This window comes from Rhinolophus sinicus, chromosome 18, assembly GCF_057876585.1.
Source record: "Rhinolophus sinicus isolate RSI-liver-muscle chromosome 18, RSI-T2T, whole genome shotgun sequence".
In the NCBI taxonomy this organism is placed as follows: domain Eukaryota; kingdom Metazoa; phylum Chordata; class Mammalia; order Chiroptera; family Rhinolophidae; genus Rhinolophus; species Rhinolophus sinicus.
In genome coordinates this window covers 100,751,193-100,768,506 of record NC_142518.1, presented here as the reverse complement: position 1 = coordinate 100,768,506, position 17,314 = coordinate 100,751,193, and the positions used below count along the sequence as shown (strand labels likewise).

At 36.6% G+C, this 17,314-nt stretch overlaps 1 protein-coding gene and 1 pseudogene across 9 annotated transcripts in view; both read left to right on the top strand.

Moving 5' to 3' along the window:
* MCF2 (MCF.2 cell line derived transforming sequence) overlaps positions 1-14,324 on the top strand; it is a 79,114-nt gene extending 64,790 nt beyond the window's left edge. For 4 of the 9 annotated variants that reach the window (XM_088794722.1, XM_074323604.2, XM_019750486.3 and 1 more), the window contains 7 exons: positions 281-359; positions 922-988; positions 2,769-2,878; positions 4,989-5,086; positions 8,585-8,697; positions 9,593-9,693; positions 12,602-14,324. In XM_088794722.1, the coding sequence (XP_088650848.1) occupies positions 281-359; positions 922-988; positions 2,769-2,878; positions 4,989-5,086; positions 8,585-8,697; positions 9,593-9,693; positions 12,602-12,642 (609 nt within the window). In that variant the 3' untranslated portion in view covers positions 12,643-14,324. Of the gene's footprint in view, positions 1-280; positions 360-921; positions 989-2,768; positions 2,879-4,988; positions 5,087-8,584; positions 8,698-8,846; positions 8,887-9,592 lie in introns of all 9 variants that reach the window. The other 5 variants (XR_012493308.2, XR_012493309.2, XM_074323605.2 and 2 more) reach the window with 5 other exon arrangements.
* Positions 5,238-8,578, top strand: LOC109457504 (NADH dehydrogenase [ubiquinone] 1 alpha subcomplex subunit 5 pseudogene; annotated as a pseudogene).
* Positions 14,325-17,314: the final 2,990 nt, after the last annotated feature.

Below are 17,314 nucleotides of genomic sequence, written 5' to 3'. Positions count from 1 at the left end.
CCTCCTACAAAGAAAAAGATAAGTGAGTATATTTCACATTTTCTGTGACCATTATTTAAGGGCAATTTCAAAAATGGTTTTTACTATTATTTCATATAATTTGATGGCTACTTATTTGCTTCTTAGAAATTTTAAAAATCAAAATGTTAGAGTTTGAATATGGTGGTTTAGGATTCATATTCAAGTTCATGTTTGATATACTGAATTATATTGGTTTTATTATAAAGCGTCCTTTTTAAAAGGAAACATGTCTCCTTCTCCCCCCTTTTAAAATCTTTAGGCTCCGACTGTAGATGTGAAGATGATATGGTTAAAAGAAATAAGAAGTATTTTGTTGAAGCAACAAGAACTTATGACAAGTAAATTTAAGCATGCATTCTTCAGAACAAGAAATCCAGTAATAGCTCATTGAGTCAGATTTTGTGATAACTTTAACAGGGAATGGGGCTGACATTTACTTTATACTATTTATAATGAAAGGGTTTGTTAAACTAATTAGTAGGAGATCAGGATTCACGGAGTTGTTTAAACAATTTTGGCAAATGAACTTTACACTAGAAAATGAACTCTAGTGTTTGAGAAGCCATTGTGAAGTAATATAGCACACTGAATGAGTCAACTGCTTAGGACAAGTCATCAGTGCTTGGTCATGTTGCAATGGGGGTGGTTTTAGTAATCAACTTGACTTTCTTGAATAAAATAGTACATTATTCAGTCCTTTTCCATGTTCCAAGTTCAGACTGGCTTTCCCTCTGGTTATTTCCGGTCTGTGAAGGTTAACTCGAGTGGGAATGGGGCGTGTGTGTGTGTGTGTGTGTGTGTGTGTGTGTGTACGCACATGCGTACGCGTCATTGGTCTTCAAGGAAGGAAGAAGTATGGCTTCTGAATGATGCTTATCTAAGCTTTCTTTTACTCCACAGTTAAACAGCAAGAGCAGTTTAATCAGTTAACTGAACAGGATCATCTTTCTTCTCAGCGGAATGATGTGTAAGTAATTATTGTTTAAGAGCTATCACTCCTGCAATCTTCTGTTTTCCCTGTGAAACGCGAAACAGTGTAATTAAAGCATCTCAGACAAAAACTACCTGCCCTGTTAGCAATAACTCATCAAAGTCCATAACCACATCATTTTCTCTGTTGCATCCTTGTACTTGAACTGATAGTACTTAATGGTTAATATCATTGTTCCCCATGTGTTAAAAGTAATACGATAGTTTGTTTGTGCTACACACAATTACAAATGCTTTGTTCTCAGTATACCCTGGGGGGAGTTGGCCTGTAAGCTAACCGTAAAAGTGGCTGTACTCCTGGCTTTCTCTTCAACATATTTTTGGTCACCTTCGTCTGATTGGAGAAAGAAAGTTGTAAGAATGATAAAGGACTGGCACCCTCTCCTGGCCCACTGATCTGTGGTCCCTTGATGAAGACCACTTGCTGGTGACTTGGTCTCTCTTTCTACGTAGATAGGAAGTGTGGATCCAGGGAAGGGAACTGTGCCTGGAAACGAACACAAGGTGTTTGATGAAGGAAGCGATCCGAAAGGGTAGCCCTGACGATAGTGCTGGTTTAGACATGTGGTCCTTGTATTTTACCTTTAGGATCAGAAGGTGGAGTTGCCACAGAACATTTGCAGATATGCAGAAAGAATGCCCACACTGATCCCAAAGCCTTGGCACACAAATTCACCATGCCCCATCTACATGATGTAGGGATCATTGAATGACTTACTAAAAATACTCTTTTTCTCTTTGCTGCCCATCACCTTTCAGAAGTAGCTACCGTGGTTCTCTGAAAATAAGACCTAATCGGACAATCAGCTTTAATGCGTCTTTTGAAGCAAAAATTAATGTAAGACCGGGTCTAATATAATATAAGACCCGGTCTTACATAATATAACATAAGACTGGGTACAATATAATATAATATAATACCGGGTCTTATATTAATTTTTGCTCCAAAAGACGCATTAGAGCTGATTGTCCAGCTAGGTCTTATTTTCGGGGAAACATGGTAAAATCAGGTGCAAAGTATGTTAGTTCATCTGGGGCTTTAGGAGAACCATTTAAAAGTCACAGTAGAAGTCTTTATTTTCCAAGGTTCACAATACTCATAATCTTTTGTCATTTATTAAGTCTTTAGATTTCATGCTGTAATGGACTTCATAGTAGCTGATACAACTCAACAGTATTAATCAGATTAAGGTTTCATCATCATTTATATACACCTCATTTGATTCATTAAAGTTCATAGAGCAGCAGGAATTTTTTTGTTGTTTCTATTTTTCCAACATTATTAAGTTATAGTTGACAATTAAAATTGTATACATTTAAAGAGTCCAACTTGGTAATTTAATACACACACACATTGTGAAATATTCACCACAGTCAGGCTAATTAACATATCCATCGCCAAACATAGTTATCCTTTTGTGTATGGTGAGAACACTTAAGATCTACCTCTTAGCAAATTTCAAATCTGCAATGCTTTAGTGATTTTAAAGAATACACCTGCCTTGGGTCAAGAGGGAGTCATTTTCTTCCCTGCACATTAAAGAGAGACCCTGCTGACTTGGATCCTAGTATTTAAGCTTCTGTATATTAAGAACTATTATCACACAGACTTAAATAAGGGGGAATTCAGCTCTGCTTGAATGGATTCTCAGTGTGTTCTTAACACATGGTATCAGTGGAAGAAATGCCATTTTTAATTTCTTGTTCCTCTTGGACTGTACAAAAGCTTACTTATTTTTACATATATATTATTTCAGGAGGCAAAAGGGAGCTTTTATAGGCGCTGAGGAAACTGGATCAGAGCACGCCAGTGCTGTGGTGCAGGTCCATGAGGCAATCGCATCAGTTCAGGCAGAAGCAAATACAGGTATGTGTCAAGGTCATCTGAAGGTAAGTTTCATGGCTGTGCACATTCTTTTCTCCCATTTTTCGTTTGGAAAATATACCTATCTGTCATTTTTGTATAAAGACAACAAAATTAGCCCATTTTTATAGCGCCTGTATGCCTGGCATATGCAAGACACTGGTGGGCACTACAGAGCAGTGGTTGTGAAAGTGCGGTCCCTGGACCAGTAGCGTCAGCATCACCTGGGAACTTGTTAGGGGAGGCCAGTTCTCTGGCTCTGCCCTGGACCTTCTGAATCAGAAACTCTGGGATTGAGACCCAGCCATCTGTGATTTAGTAAATTGAGTTTTCCCTGATGCATTTTCAAGTTCGGAAAGCCATGCTATGCAGGATACAGAGATGAATAAAACACATAACTTGACTTCAAGGAATGCACGCTTCACTCGCCATAGGTTTGATGACTAGAGAAGAGTCATTTATAGCTGGAATCGTTTTTAATGCAAATTGTACCATTTATTCTGATTTCAAACAATTTCTTTAATTCAACAAACAGAACACAACCTGTGTGCCAGGAATTGTGCAAAGCTCTGAGTATACAGCCTAATTAAGACGCACTCAGCTGCTATTCCCATGAAGCTAGGAGGATAGAAAGATAATTCAGTAGGCAATTAAATTGAAATGTGGTATAAGTGTTATGACAGGGATGTCCAAGGTGCTGCAGAAGCATCCAGCAGGGTCACCTAAACAACTCTGGGATCAACAGCATAGCCTTCCCTGGAGAAATACCCAACAGAGTGCCAGATGCCAGTACTTAAGTATGATGGTCCTTCCTCTGGAAGTTTTCTCCTACTTGAGGAGAAACAGGTAATGATAACCTTGCTCAACTTTCAGTTATCCATGTAAAGGGCACTCAGGTCATCTGTGCTGTGGCCCCCAGAGGAGTCAGGAGGGAGCCTAGTACTAGTGCCTTCATTTGACAGATGAGGAAACAAAGTCAGAGAAAGTTGACATGACTTTTCCAAGGTTACACGAATAGTTTATTGTTTAGTGTGGCCAAGTTGAGATTCTCTTAATTTTAATTCTCTGCCTACATTAGATTGTTTAATTCATATCAGTTCAGTATATTTTAATTAAGCACCTCTTACATGCAAGGCTCTTATGAGACATACGATGTATAATACATGGTCTCTGCCTAATAACAGAGATAAGTCAAAATAATAATATTAGGTTGGTGCAAAAGTAATTGTGGTTTACCAGGTTAAAAATAATTGCAGGGGCCGGCCCGGTGGCTCAGGCGGTTGGAGCTCCGTGCTCCTAACTCCGAAGGTTACCGGTTCGATTCCCACATGGGCCAGGGGGTTCTCAACCACAAGGTTGCCAGTTCAACCCCTCGAATCCCGCAAGGGATGGTGGGCTCTGCCCCCTGCAACTAAGATTGAACACGGCACCTTGAGCTGAGCTGCCGCTGAGCTCCCGGATGGCTCAGTTGGTTGGAGCGTGTCCTCTTAACCATAGGGTTGCCGGGTCGACTCCCACAAGGGATGGTGGGCTGCGCCCCCTGCAACTAGAAAACGGCAACTGGACCTGGAGCTGAGCTACGCCCTCCACAACTAAGACTGAAAGGACAAAAACTTGACTTGGAGAAAAGTCCTGGAAGTACACACTGTACCCCAATAAAGTCCTGTTCCACTTCCCCAATAAAATCTTCAAAAATAATAATTGCAAAAATTGCAATTACTTTTGCACCAACCTAATGTAGAGTGTTAACAAATGCTATTTGAATGGACCAATAAAAGTGCTATAGAAAAACTTTTTGAAAGGGATGATTTTCTGTCAGAAGGGGTAAATATTCTCTAGAATGTTATATAACTTACTATTATTTTTAATAACTCTCCCACCAACCCCAACTTCAAACCATCCTAAAAAGTAAAAGAAGTATATGACATACCAGGCCCTTGCTGAAATTACCAACAATTCTAAAATGGTGCAATCGAATTGGAGATTTTATTATAGGAAGCTACTATCAGACCACTGAAGGTTATAGCCTTGAGTATTACAATTAGTTTTATTTGTCTCCTTGTGGCAGACCAGCACCATTAAGTAACTGCCATCCTCCATGTTTTTCTTATAGTTTGGACTGCAGAAATCTCCGAAGGGTCTGAGCAATGGTCAAACAACTATTTCTACTCTTCCTATGTTGACAACGAAGAAGAGGAAAGACCCCTAATGGTTAGTAATGACATATTAAAATAAATGCGTAGAAACTCCTGAGGCAGTTTTACTGATACAATAGGTGACGTACATTGAGGTAATCTTTTGTCAGTATCGTTGGAGTCCTTAGGTGTATTCTGAGGCCAAAAGATTTGAAACAAGTCTTATTATGAACTCAGTAAACACTTCTCTCTGAAAGTGGAACTTGTTTGAGCTACATGTGGAGTTCCTACTGAAGCCAATGAGATGAAGAGTTAATCATTGCAATTCTCTACACATTGGCCAATTTTGTCTTTAATTGAGCCTCAGCACTGCGTTTTCAATCGAGGCATGTGAGATAAAAATCAGAGAACAAAGGAAGGTCAAATATACTTTAAAAATCAGTTTAGATTCCAGATTGGAAAATGTAGGAAATGAAAATTACACATTAAAAACCCTTTAATAACATCTGGGGAATATATTTTAGTGGACTCTCAAAAAATGTGCTGATGATACCAGATCTCAGCATATTAGACCAAGGGGTCACCCCATATAACTAAAGGAGGTTGTTTTAGGGTAAAAGTAAGCATTTTATAAAAGATAGTTTCATGATGTTGTTAGGAAACTAATGGATTATTAGAGGGAAGTTAGCGCCGTTTAGGGTAGATCTCCAATTTTCTGAAGTCACTAGCTTGGAGGGTAGTGGACTGCTCCGTGGGGGTTCTTCAGAGGAACAAAATCAATTTGGCAGTTCTAATAGTGGGGCAAGGGAATAAGGGCATGGATAACCACACAGCTGCAGAGCATCGACTCGAATGCTTTTTTAAAGAAAGTACCAGAATGGGGCAGCTGGTTAGCTCAGTTGGTTAGAGTGTGATGCTCGTAACACCAGGGCTGCTGGTTCGATCCCCACATGGATCAGTGTGAGCTGTGCCCTCCACAACTAGATTGAAACAACTACTTGACTTGGAGCTGATGGGTCCTGGAAAAACACACTTAAATAAATAAAAGTTTAAAAAAAGAAAAAAGAAAAAAAGAAAAGAAAGGACCAGCATGGTACTCGGGTACTTAACACCGTCGTGGCGGGTGTGCTGAAGAAGACCACTGGCCTTGTGGGATTGGCTGTATATGTGAAAGTCCACATGAGAGGCTAAGAATATTGTGCACAATGATCCTTGATGTTCATGAGCAAATCCCTAAAAATACAGCATATAGAAAGTATACAGAACAGATTATAAATGAGAAGCTGGGTATGGTTAAAGCGGAAATAGATGGTAAAAAAATTAGAAGACCAACTTCAGCGTAGCCAAATAGAAGAGGTGATTCTTTAGGCTAAAAATGAACTAAGTCTGACAAGAAAAATGATACAGTGGAAACCATGGGAGCCTTTAGTGGAAGAGCCTCCTGCCAACAAATGGAAATGGCCAATGTAATCATCATTAAATGATTTGTGTGTTGACAAGAACTGATGTAATTAAGTGTTCTGTTATATAAAAAAAAAAAACACAATAAAAGAAAGTACCAGAATGTTCTTTCTACTAATGATACAATGACCATAAACTTGTGTAGAACTTTATAGTTTACAAGATGATTTCACATTTAATATTCATAATATTAGCAAGAGGAAGGGCAGGCTTTATTATCTGCAATTGACAGAGAAGGAAACTGAGGCTCAGAGTTGGTAAGAAATTTGTCCAGAGTTAATGGTATAGACTGGCAGGGTTCAAACTTTTTAATGTAGGAACCCTCTACAGTCTTAAAAATTATCAAGCACCCCAAAGAGCTCTTGTTTACATCTATTGATATTTACCATATTATAAATTAAAACTGAGAAATATAAAATTATTTATTCATTATTTAAAAATATTAATAAACCCATTATAATTTCATATGAATAACATTTTTATTAAAAATTTACATTTTTCAAGACAAAATACTTAGTGAGAAGAGTGGCAGTTTAGATATTTTTTCAAGTCTCTAACCTGCTTTTCATTCAGTCTGTTCTGCTATCACACATCAGGTAGCCTCTAGAAAATTCCACTGTATACTTGTGAGAGAATGAGAGTGAAAAGGCAAGTAATGTCTTTATGTAGGCTTGACCTTGCAGACCCTTGAAAGAATGTCGGGAACACCCAAAGGTCTTCCATTTTTGTAATTCTTATTGTCTGAGGATGGTAGTTTTTCAGATGTGAGTGAAAACTCAGGGGAAGCCAGTCTAGGTTTAAAGGTTTGCTGTAGATGTTCAGTGAGGGGGATTGTCAGGAGCTGACCAAGTCTTCAGTAAGCATTTTCCCAACCATGGTGTCAGAAAATAAAGCAAATATGCAAAGCTGATGAATCCTTTAATCACAGGGGAGGGGAATGTAGGACAATCTATCAGTTTTCCTCTCCTCCCAATAATTCCTCAAGGTGTCTTACTAAGAAAAATGTACAAAAGAACAATTCAGTGCATACAAAAGAGAAAAAAGAAAGAAAAGAGAGACTTCCACCCCAAGCTCCCCCCCCCAAAAAAAAAGCAAAATAGATTTCAATGACCTGCTCTTTTAGCCTCACGTTATCAATCAAAAAGTCAGGAAAAATGGGTGCTGCTTCCCGAGCAGAGGCCCATGTGGAAAATGGCTCTCCTATTTTAATGAAGCTGCTATGTTAGCTGGAAAGTAGCTCTTTCTTGCCTGTTCTTCAGCCCATCTGATAAAAGTACTGGCTCAAAAGATGTTCAGCCCAAGTGATGTGCGGATATTGTTTTCAGGTTAATTCTTATGAGTGTACAAAAAGTTAGAATCACATAATTTTTTTTTTCATTCAAAACATTTTTTAAATTATAGTACGCTTACTTTTTGAAATCATGTATTCAGTGTGTAAGATATTATACTGGAAAAATTCTCATCTCCGAATACTTTGGGACATGAAATTTATTCCTTCTCCATCTACTTTGTAACCAGATGTAATCAGTGTGCCCTGGATTGTTTAGCTTATTAATGAATCCAGTTAAAATGACAGCTGCAAAAAAATAAGGCCAAGTAAAGCACAATATTACGATTTAATCTGCTTTTATTGGACTCAAAGCTTCTGTACCCACTAGTTTTGCTGGTGCAAAACAGGATAAAGCCCAGAAGTCCTTTTGTGGACATTAGTTAATACTCGTTCAGCGCTATTGCTTTTTGTATGTGCTGGGATAAATTTTTCATGAGAGTAGTTTACAAATAACAATATTGAAAAATTATTTTCATGTTTTTTTCTGAATTTATGCTTATAATTCATGTAACTTAAATTAGTTGTGCTCTATTACTTTCTGTGTAGTTCATGCTGTAATTCTCTTTTTGCAAATACAAGTGAGTTCTTTAGGTTAAATAAACACGTTCTGCTTTTTTTCCCCATCACAAACTGCTTCATGTTTGTTTGTTCTTGCAAAGCTGCTGCAGCTGCCACATTTGCCATTGAAGTAGCGTGTGAATTCTTTATGTCTCAGAGCATGCACTTGTGCAAAGTAGTTTTGCTATTCAATTTATAATGTAATTTCTCAAAACCACCTTACAGTCTCCAGGCAAATATAAAGCCCTAGCAGATTGCAGGAAGAGAGGCTCAGAAGACCTCCTGATTAGAAATGGAGATGTCATTCAGCTTCTCCATGAGGATGCTGAGGGTCGATGGTAGGTGTGTTCTCCACGCCTGTGACGGCATCTGCCTGGGGCACATGGATATCTAATCAAATGTTCTGCTTTACTTGTATCTTTGTTATACAGTCTCAGGAAGCAGAAATATCACATTTCTTATCAGTGTTTCATTTTCATTGCTTCAGCCATGCCTATCTAGCTCACTGAAAGGAATGTTAACCTTTGGTGAGTGAAAAAATGCTTTGAAAGAATGAAATGCTATGAGTCTGCATGCTCTCTTGTGGTTTGGTTTACCTGTGGCTGAGACGTTCCAGCTGATACATCTGGCTTTGTAATGGCTACAGATCACCTTACATGTGGTAATTTGTCATTCATTAAATCATCACATCTTTAATGAATGCCTACTACGTGCCGGGGACCATGCTTTGCTCCGTTACGACATAGCCACAGTTCTCTTTATCATTTCAAATATTGACTTTGCAGCCTTATTCTATCCTTATGCATTGACTTCATGTAACCCCAATTGCAAAGATGGTTCTGCCAAATACACTGTTTAATTTTAGAGAGCCCAAAGCAGGAAGGAAATATTGTTTGGAAGAAGGCTGAATGAAGCTTCCATAAGTCTTGGAAATTTTATATGAAATAATCCTGTCTTCACTGTGTCAATATCTTTAACCAAAATGCTGCACAGACGGTGTAGTCTGACCCTAAAGGTCACGAGGGTGAAAATTAATGATGTACCATTACAGTAATAACCATTTTTGCTAGTAACCTAAGTCCTTTGTAGGTTACTCAAAGGACTCAAGAACAATGTCATGAAGGTCTTTGAATACATGCAATAGCTTTGTGAAAATGTGAGCTGCAATGCAATGTCTTTGGTTTTTTTTCAGTAATATTACCATTGTTGGCTACTAATTCATTTATTATTTAGGTTGGTGAAAAATCTAAACAGAAGAAAAGAAGGCCTGATTCCAGGAAACAGTTTGCAGATTATAATCGGTGACTATAGGTTTCGGAATACCAAAGTTACAGGTATAATATGAACAGACTGTATACTACTTGTTTAAAGGCTAAAATTATTAAAGCTTTACCAAATATGCAATTGGCATAGGGCAAGAACCTCTTCGCGCTTAGAAATGAAGCTGCAAGCGTATTATGTTAGCTAGGATTTAATTTTTTCCTTTAATAGTGTTGAATTAATAAAGAAAGACTTTTTAAAATTTTCCCTACAAGGTTGATAGGTTTGAAAGAGAGTTTCAGATCCTGTGGTGTCTTATAAGAGATCCTTCAGAACGAAATACCAATGATAGGCTTTTAAGGTACCAGCCTTACTATCCAAGAATGCTTTACCAGTGTGTTTTCACTTAGTTCTCAGAGCATGTTATTTCCTCATGGTAGGTTTCTGCAACATACACATGCGCACAGACACACACACACACACACACACACACACACACACACACACACAGGTCTTTGTGTCTGTGCCCAAGACCTAATGTGTGACGGTAGTACAAAGCAATGAAAACTACCGTAATGTTCCTTTCTATTAAGCCAAACCTTTGTATGTAAAATTTCTGTATACAAACTAGTATTATTGTGAGATTTGTGCCCTAAGTGATAATGAGCTGTCTATAAAAAGGCAGCACACACACAAAAAAGAGAACAGGTTTGTTTGTGAACAAGATTACCATTATATGTATATATTCCCTTTGACTTTCTAGTTTTGGACTTGTATTGAAATTTTAGGTAATGGTACACCTTGTTTAGATGAATCTAATAGACTGGGAGTAACTTGTTTGGTTTTAAATTTTATTTATGACATGAAACAAAATCTAAGGGTGATAGGGCTCAATATAAATATTGGGTCCCATGGGAACCCCACAAATAGAGTCATTTCTTGTTTGTTTGTTTGTTTGTTTGTTTGTTTTGGTACTCTAAATCTGGGTCACCTTTCAAAGGTTTTCTGTTCTAATTGTCAAATTATTTAGAAAATTATTGAAATTATTTACAAAGTTATTGAATTCCTAAATTATTTAGATAATTAGTAATCAGAAGAATGTGATATATCGCCAACCTGAACTGATTGCCATTTATTTAAAATCTACACCCAACAACTACAGAATATACCATTATTTTTAAGTATACTTGGAGCATTCACCAAGATAGATCATATGCTAGGTTATAAAATAAGGCTCAGTAAATTTCAGAAGATTGGAATCATAAAATCTTAAAAGGTATTATATTAGAAATCAATAATCCCTAAATATTTGGATATGAAATGATTCACATCTAAACAACACATGGGGCAAAGAAGAAAGCACAAGAGAAATTAGAATTATTTCAAGTTGGATGAAAATGCAACATATCAAAATTTGTGGATGCAGCTAAAGGGGGAGGGAAATGTATAACTTTAAATACTTGTATTACATACTTAAAAATCATTGTAAGTCACCATATTAACATAATGAAGGGGAAAATTATGTAATCATTTCAATAGATGAAGAAAAGTACTTGACAAAACTCCATACTCATTCATGATAAAACCTCTCACCAAACTAAGAATAAAAGGAATTTCCTTAATCTGCTAATGTGCACTTAGGAAAAACCACAGCTAACATCACACTTAATGGTGAAATGTTGAAAACTTTTCCCCTAAGATTGGGAACAAGCCAAGGATATTCACTCTCACCATTTCTATTCAACATTTATACTGGAAATCCTAGCCAGTGCCATAACTCACAATGAAGAGATAAAAAAAAGATTAGAAAAGAAGCAACACTGTCATGCTTAGCAGATCATGTGTATTTACAAAACCATTAGGAATCTATACACAAAAATGCCTTACTGGAAGTAATAAGTGAATTTTATAAGGCCAAAGTATACGAACTCATTATACAAAATAAATTGTAATGCTATATCCTAGCACCAAAAAAATTGAAACAATGAAATTTCAGAAAACAACATTCACATTGATAATACAAAATAAAATAAATAGAAATAAATCGAACAACATGTCTAAGGCTTCTCTACCGTCAACGACGAGTCATTGCTGAGATACATTTAAGATGATTGAATAAAGGGAGAGATATACCATGTTCAAGGATTGGAAATCTCAAAGTTGTTAAATTGATCTATAGACTTAATGCAATCAAAATCTCAGCAGGCCCTTTTGGAAAAAAAAAAGTAAAGACAAGTTTATTGTAAAATGTATATGGAATCGCTTCTCGGCCTTTTGGCTAAGATCAAGTGTAAAATGTATATGGAAAGGCAAAGAATCTAGAACAGAAGAATCTCAAAACTTTGGAGGACTAACATACCTGAGTTCAAGACCCTCTAAGGCTACAGTAGTGAATATAGTGTGGTGTAGAAAAATAGAGATTTCAGAAATAGACCCACGTATACATAATCAATTAACGTTCAATCAAGGTGTCAAGTCAAACGAACAAAAGGAAGGTTGTTTAAACGGATGGTGCTGGAGCAACTGGGTATCCATACGGAAAAAGAAATGAACCTCCATCCTGCACAAAAATTAATCTGAGTTGGATCACAGACATAAACATAAAAGTTAGAATCATAAAGCTTCTAAACGCAAACACAGGACAATATCTTCATGACTTTAAGTGGTTAACAATTTCTTATACAGGGCAGAAAAAGCACACCAGAAAAGAGTATCAGACAAATACAAGAAGCAGTGCACATGCTAAATTGAGCACTTTACAATGTTAAAAATGTATACCTGTTAGAATAGGATAAAGTCTAAGATATTAACATTTTGAATACTTTCAAAAGCCAATTATGTAGTTGTAATGAGTCACATTTTCCTCCAAATTAACTGATTCCATCTTGTACATTATTTTTAGTGTTAGAAATCATAGCACAGACGACATTTTTGGCCTTAAAAGTCACTTGAGTATTAACATCATTCTTCATTATTTTGTAGATGCTGCTCTGAGTAACACAAGGAAACTAAGTTCCCCTTGAATTAAAGGAGAATGAATAGACTTGTAAAAATAAGATTTCCTTTGGAGGTGTGAACTAGATTATATTTCTTAGACGTGTACAGATAAACAGCACAAGAGTCAGGATGATCCTATGCTGCCCATGACATTCCCAGAATTTCCTCAGGACTGAGATGGACTTCGTCATTCACAGATTGTCTCATTCTTGCAAGGAAGCCATCTTGACACCTTCCATTCCCCGCAGCTGAAAATTGCAGTGCTATTTTGTTTCCAAGTAGGATTTTTCATGGCATGCATTCAGATTCCATCTAAAAAACCGGAAATCAATTATTTTGAACATTTACAGGTAAAAAGCTTTACCTGTAACTTTGTTGGTAACTTTTCAGTAACAAAACAAAAATCCAAAGAGAGATGAGAGATAATCAGAGATTTTTTTAAAATCCCTTTGTTAACTGATTGTTTAATTCTGTTATCAGTGTGACTATAATATACCAAAGGGACATGTTCTGAAGGACCTCTTTTGCACTTTGACTGGTATTTAGGGTTTTTTGAGCTGTCTTACAGTTTTTAAAAGATCCAAAGCTAAAACGCCTGTAGTTAGAATCTGTTGAAGTTTACATTTTGTGCATTGAAATTTAGATACACAAGTCACAGCTTTAAGTTAAATATTCATATTTGCACAAGAGGTGTTCCTGTAACAAAGCTCTACTTTCCAGTGTCTTTACTTGCTTTTGAATTTTTTGGAAAAAATCTGTTCTAGTACAGGTTTTCTTAAGTTATGTTTCTTCCTAAGGTTTTCCTTTGATAATATATGTGTAGCTCTCTTTCTTTGAAGTATATAAACAGTGTGATCACTTGTTTTAGAGCACAGGACCCGTTGTTGCATGCAGTGTTGAATTTATGCTTGGAGCATTTCATATCAGGGACCACGAAAGATAGTGGTTTGAAATTGCTGCCTTTTGAATCATGGATTGTGGGTTTTACTTTCAAGTTGGCATAGTAGGTGCATGTTTTTTTGATGAATGGTTTTACAATAATAAATACAATAACTGTAATACATAAATATTTTATCTTTCAAATAGGTTTGTGTATCATATCAAGATCATAGTTTATGTCACTGGTACCATTTGATGTGACGATTTGTATGCCATTCTAGTTGTATTTTATTCAAAGGTACCTGCAAATTATAAATCTTCTAATGTACAATTGCTGGAATTTATGATGGTTGATTTATAACTCACTCATGAACTTGTCCATTTACTTGATATTTCACTTAATTAATGCTTCTGCAACAACAACAACAAAATGAAATTAAAATTCATTTCTCTTGTGTGCTGATCCTGTGGTTAGAAGCCAGAATTAGGAGGTAAAATTTTTGAATAATGATGCCCTTCTGCACAAAATGTTTTAATTTCATGGTATTAAACTAAAGATTTTAATCATTTAAGACAATACTGAATTTGACGGATTCAAACATACAGTTATAGTCTTTTAATGTTTTAATCACTGTACAACAGATGCTATATTTGTATACGTATTTGTATATGTAACTGCACTGTATTCATTTTATTGGGCTATAAATGTGTTACTATAAAACATAGGAGTAATTTCCCTTTAAGTCTTGAAATTTTAATTACATTGTAAATGTACTTACAATGTAAATGTACTTGCATTAATTCCACATTAAAAATATCCAACCTTAAATTTATTCACATATTTTTTTAGCTTAGTACGGTATCAATCATACATTGAAAACTCCTTTCCTCTCATTTATCAGTGATACCCTAAAGGCACCACAAGTATTTTGAGTTAAATGTTTAACTTCAGCCTTACTTCATGATTCTCTCAGAGAGACAGACACAGAGATAGACAGATGTGACCAGAACTAGGGTAAACTGTTCTGCAGAAAGTTTCTTCATCCAAATCTGTAGGATAGCGATAAATGAGGTTTCAAGGGTTAGATAGCCATGTTTAAGAGTAGATATTTCCACATCCTGAAAAAATCCGCTTCCCTGTAATAGAGCCCAGGGAAATCTGGAAAGAATCTAGACGCCTGCAGCTGTTTGCTGAACCATTGCTTGCAAAGGGCTCTTAGTTGGATTTGCCAGACTTAATGATTTCTTCCACAGCTTCTGGAACTGGGTTCTAGAACTGTGTCTTAATATAGATGGGAGACAGAAACCTAACAAATTGGTTCGATTGAATTTTCCATTAAAAAAAATGAGATTGTTTCAATTGTCTTAGTGAGCATCCCATCACGGGATCAACTATTTCTTTGTCTTTAAATTTATTTTGAGCTCTTTTGAGGAAGCACCATCAGGGAACTATTAATAGTTAATAAGTTACTGCATTTCTGAAGAACGCCTGGAAAATTAAAACGTGTATTCAAGTTTTTATTCCTATGTTGGCTGAGGAGTAAATGTCATTCTTGACATTTCCAAAATTATGTATGAATAATATATTTATCATGAAAGCCACCCACATCTGGGCTATAATATTCTGTTAAGAAGACAGATAATTTCAAAGAATGTTTTTGGAACTGTAAGGGAGTATGAAAAATGCTCCACCTGAACAGAAATTAGGCTAATGATTTTGTGTGGGTTTAGTCGGAAATCAATCCAGTTTCACACTTTCTCTAAGAAACATGCGTATCATTAATAGGCACTGACCACAGGACTAAGATTCCCACAGAGACTCCAGAGTGCTTAATGAATCGAGTCTCAAGTAATTGTCAAAAAAGTCATTTTTTAAAAGATTTTCATTAAAAATATTGTTAGCATACAATATTATATTAGTTTCAGGTGTACACAATAGTTATTCAACATTTACGTACCTAAAGAAGTGATCACCATAAGTGCAGCAACCATCTGACACCGTACCACGCTATCACAATATTATTGACTATGCTCCCCATGCTGTACTTTACATCCCCATGACTCATTTGTTTTATACCTGGAAATTTGAACCTCATTGCCCTTCACCTTCCCCCCACTTTTTAATTTTTCAGTGACAGTTGACATTCAATATTATTTTACATTAACTTCAGGTGCACAGCATAGTGGTCAGACATTTATATAATTTAAGAAGTGATCCCCTGAGTAGTCTAGTACCCACCTGGCACTGTACATAGTAATTATCATATTATTGACTAGACTCCCTATGATTTATTTATATTCCTATCACTACTTTGTAGCTACCAATTTGTACTTCTTAATCCCTTCATCTTTTTCACCCTGTTCCCAACACTCCTCCAATCTATCACCCTGATAAATCTAGTACCCTTCTGACACCATACATAGTTATTACAATATTATTTACTATAATTCTTATGCTATACCATGTCCACATTACTACTCTGTAACAACCAATATGTACTTCTTAATCCCTTCCCCTCTTCCACCCACCACCACAACCCCCTCCCGTCTGGCAACCATCAAAATGTTCTCTGTGTGAGTCAGTTTCTGTTTTGTTGGTTTATTTTGTTGTTTAGATTCCGCATATAAGAGAAATCACATTGCATCTGTCTTTCTCTGTCTGACATATTCCACTCAGTACAATACCCTCCAGGTCTATCCGTGCTGCCGCAAATGGCAAGAACCCATTCCCTTCCATGGCCAAGCAATATTCCATTGAATATATGTACCACCTCTTCTTTATCCATTCTTCCATCGACAGACACCCAGGCTGCCTCCACATCTTGACCATTGTAAGCAATGCTGCAATGAACAAATGGATGCACATGTCCCCTCAAAGTAGCGTTTTGGTTTTCTTTGGATAAATTACTGGGTCCTTTTTTGACTCTTGTTATAGCCTTCATTTTATAGTCAATTCTGTCTGGTAAAAGGATTGCTACCCCAGCTTTTCTTGTTTGTTTCCATTTTCACGAAATACCTTTTTCCATCCCTTTACTTTCAGTCTGTTTTTCAATCTGAAGTGTCTCTTGTAGGCAGCATATGTAAGGGTTTTGTTTTCTTATCTGGTCAGCCACCCTATGTTTTTGAGTGGAGCATTTAATCCACTTACATTGAAAGCAATTGTTGATAGATAGGTAGTTATTGACATTTTATTCATATTTTTTTATTTTTCCATCTTAAAGTCCTTCTAACATTCTTGTAATACTGGTTTGGTGGTGTTGAACTCCTTTAGCTTTTTCTTGTCTGGAAGCTCTTTATCTGTTCTTTGATTTTAAATGATAGCTTTGTTGGGTAGAGTACCCTTGGTTGTAGGTCCATGTTTTTCATCACTTGGAATATTTCATGCCAATCCCTTCTGGCCTGCAAAGTTTCTGTTGAGAAATAAGCTGACAGTCTTATGGGAGCTCCCTTGTAGGTAACTACCTGCTTTTCTCTTGCTGCTTTTAGGATTTTCTCTTTGTCTTTAACATTTGCCGTTTTAATTACAGTGTGCCTTGGTGTGGGCCACTTTGGGTTCATCTTTTTTTGGGACTCCTGCACTTCCTGGGCTTGTATGTCTGTTTCCTTCACCGGTCAATATTTCTTCAAATAGTTTCTCGGTCCCTTGCTTTCTCTCTTCTCCTTCTGGTACCCTTATGATGCAAATGTTGTTACACTTGATGTTGTCCCAGAGGTCTCTTAAACTGTCCTCATTTTTGGGATTCTTTTTCTTTTTGCTGTTCCGTTTCGGTGTTTCCTGCTTCCTTGTCTTCCAAATCACTCATTCAGTCCACTGCTTCA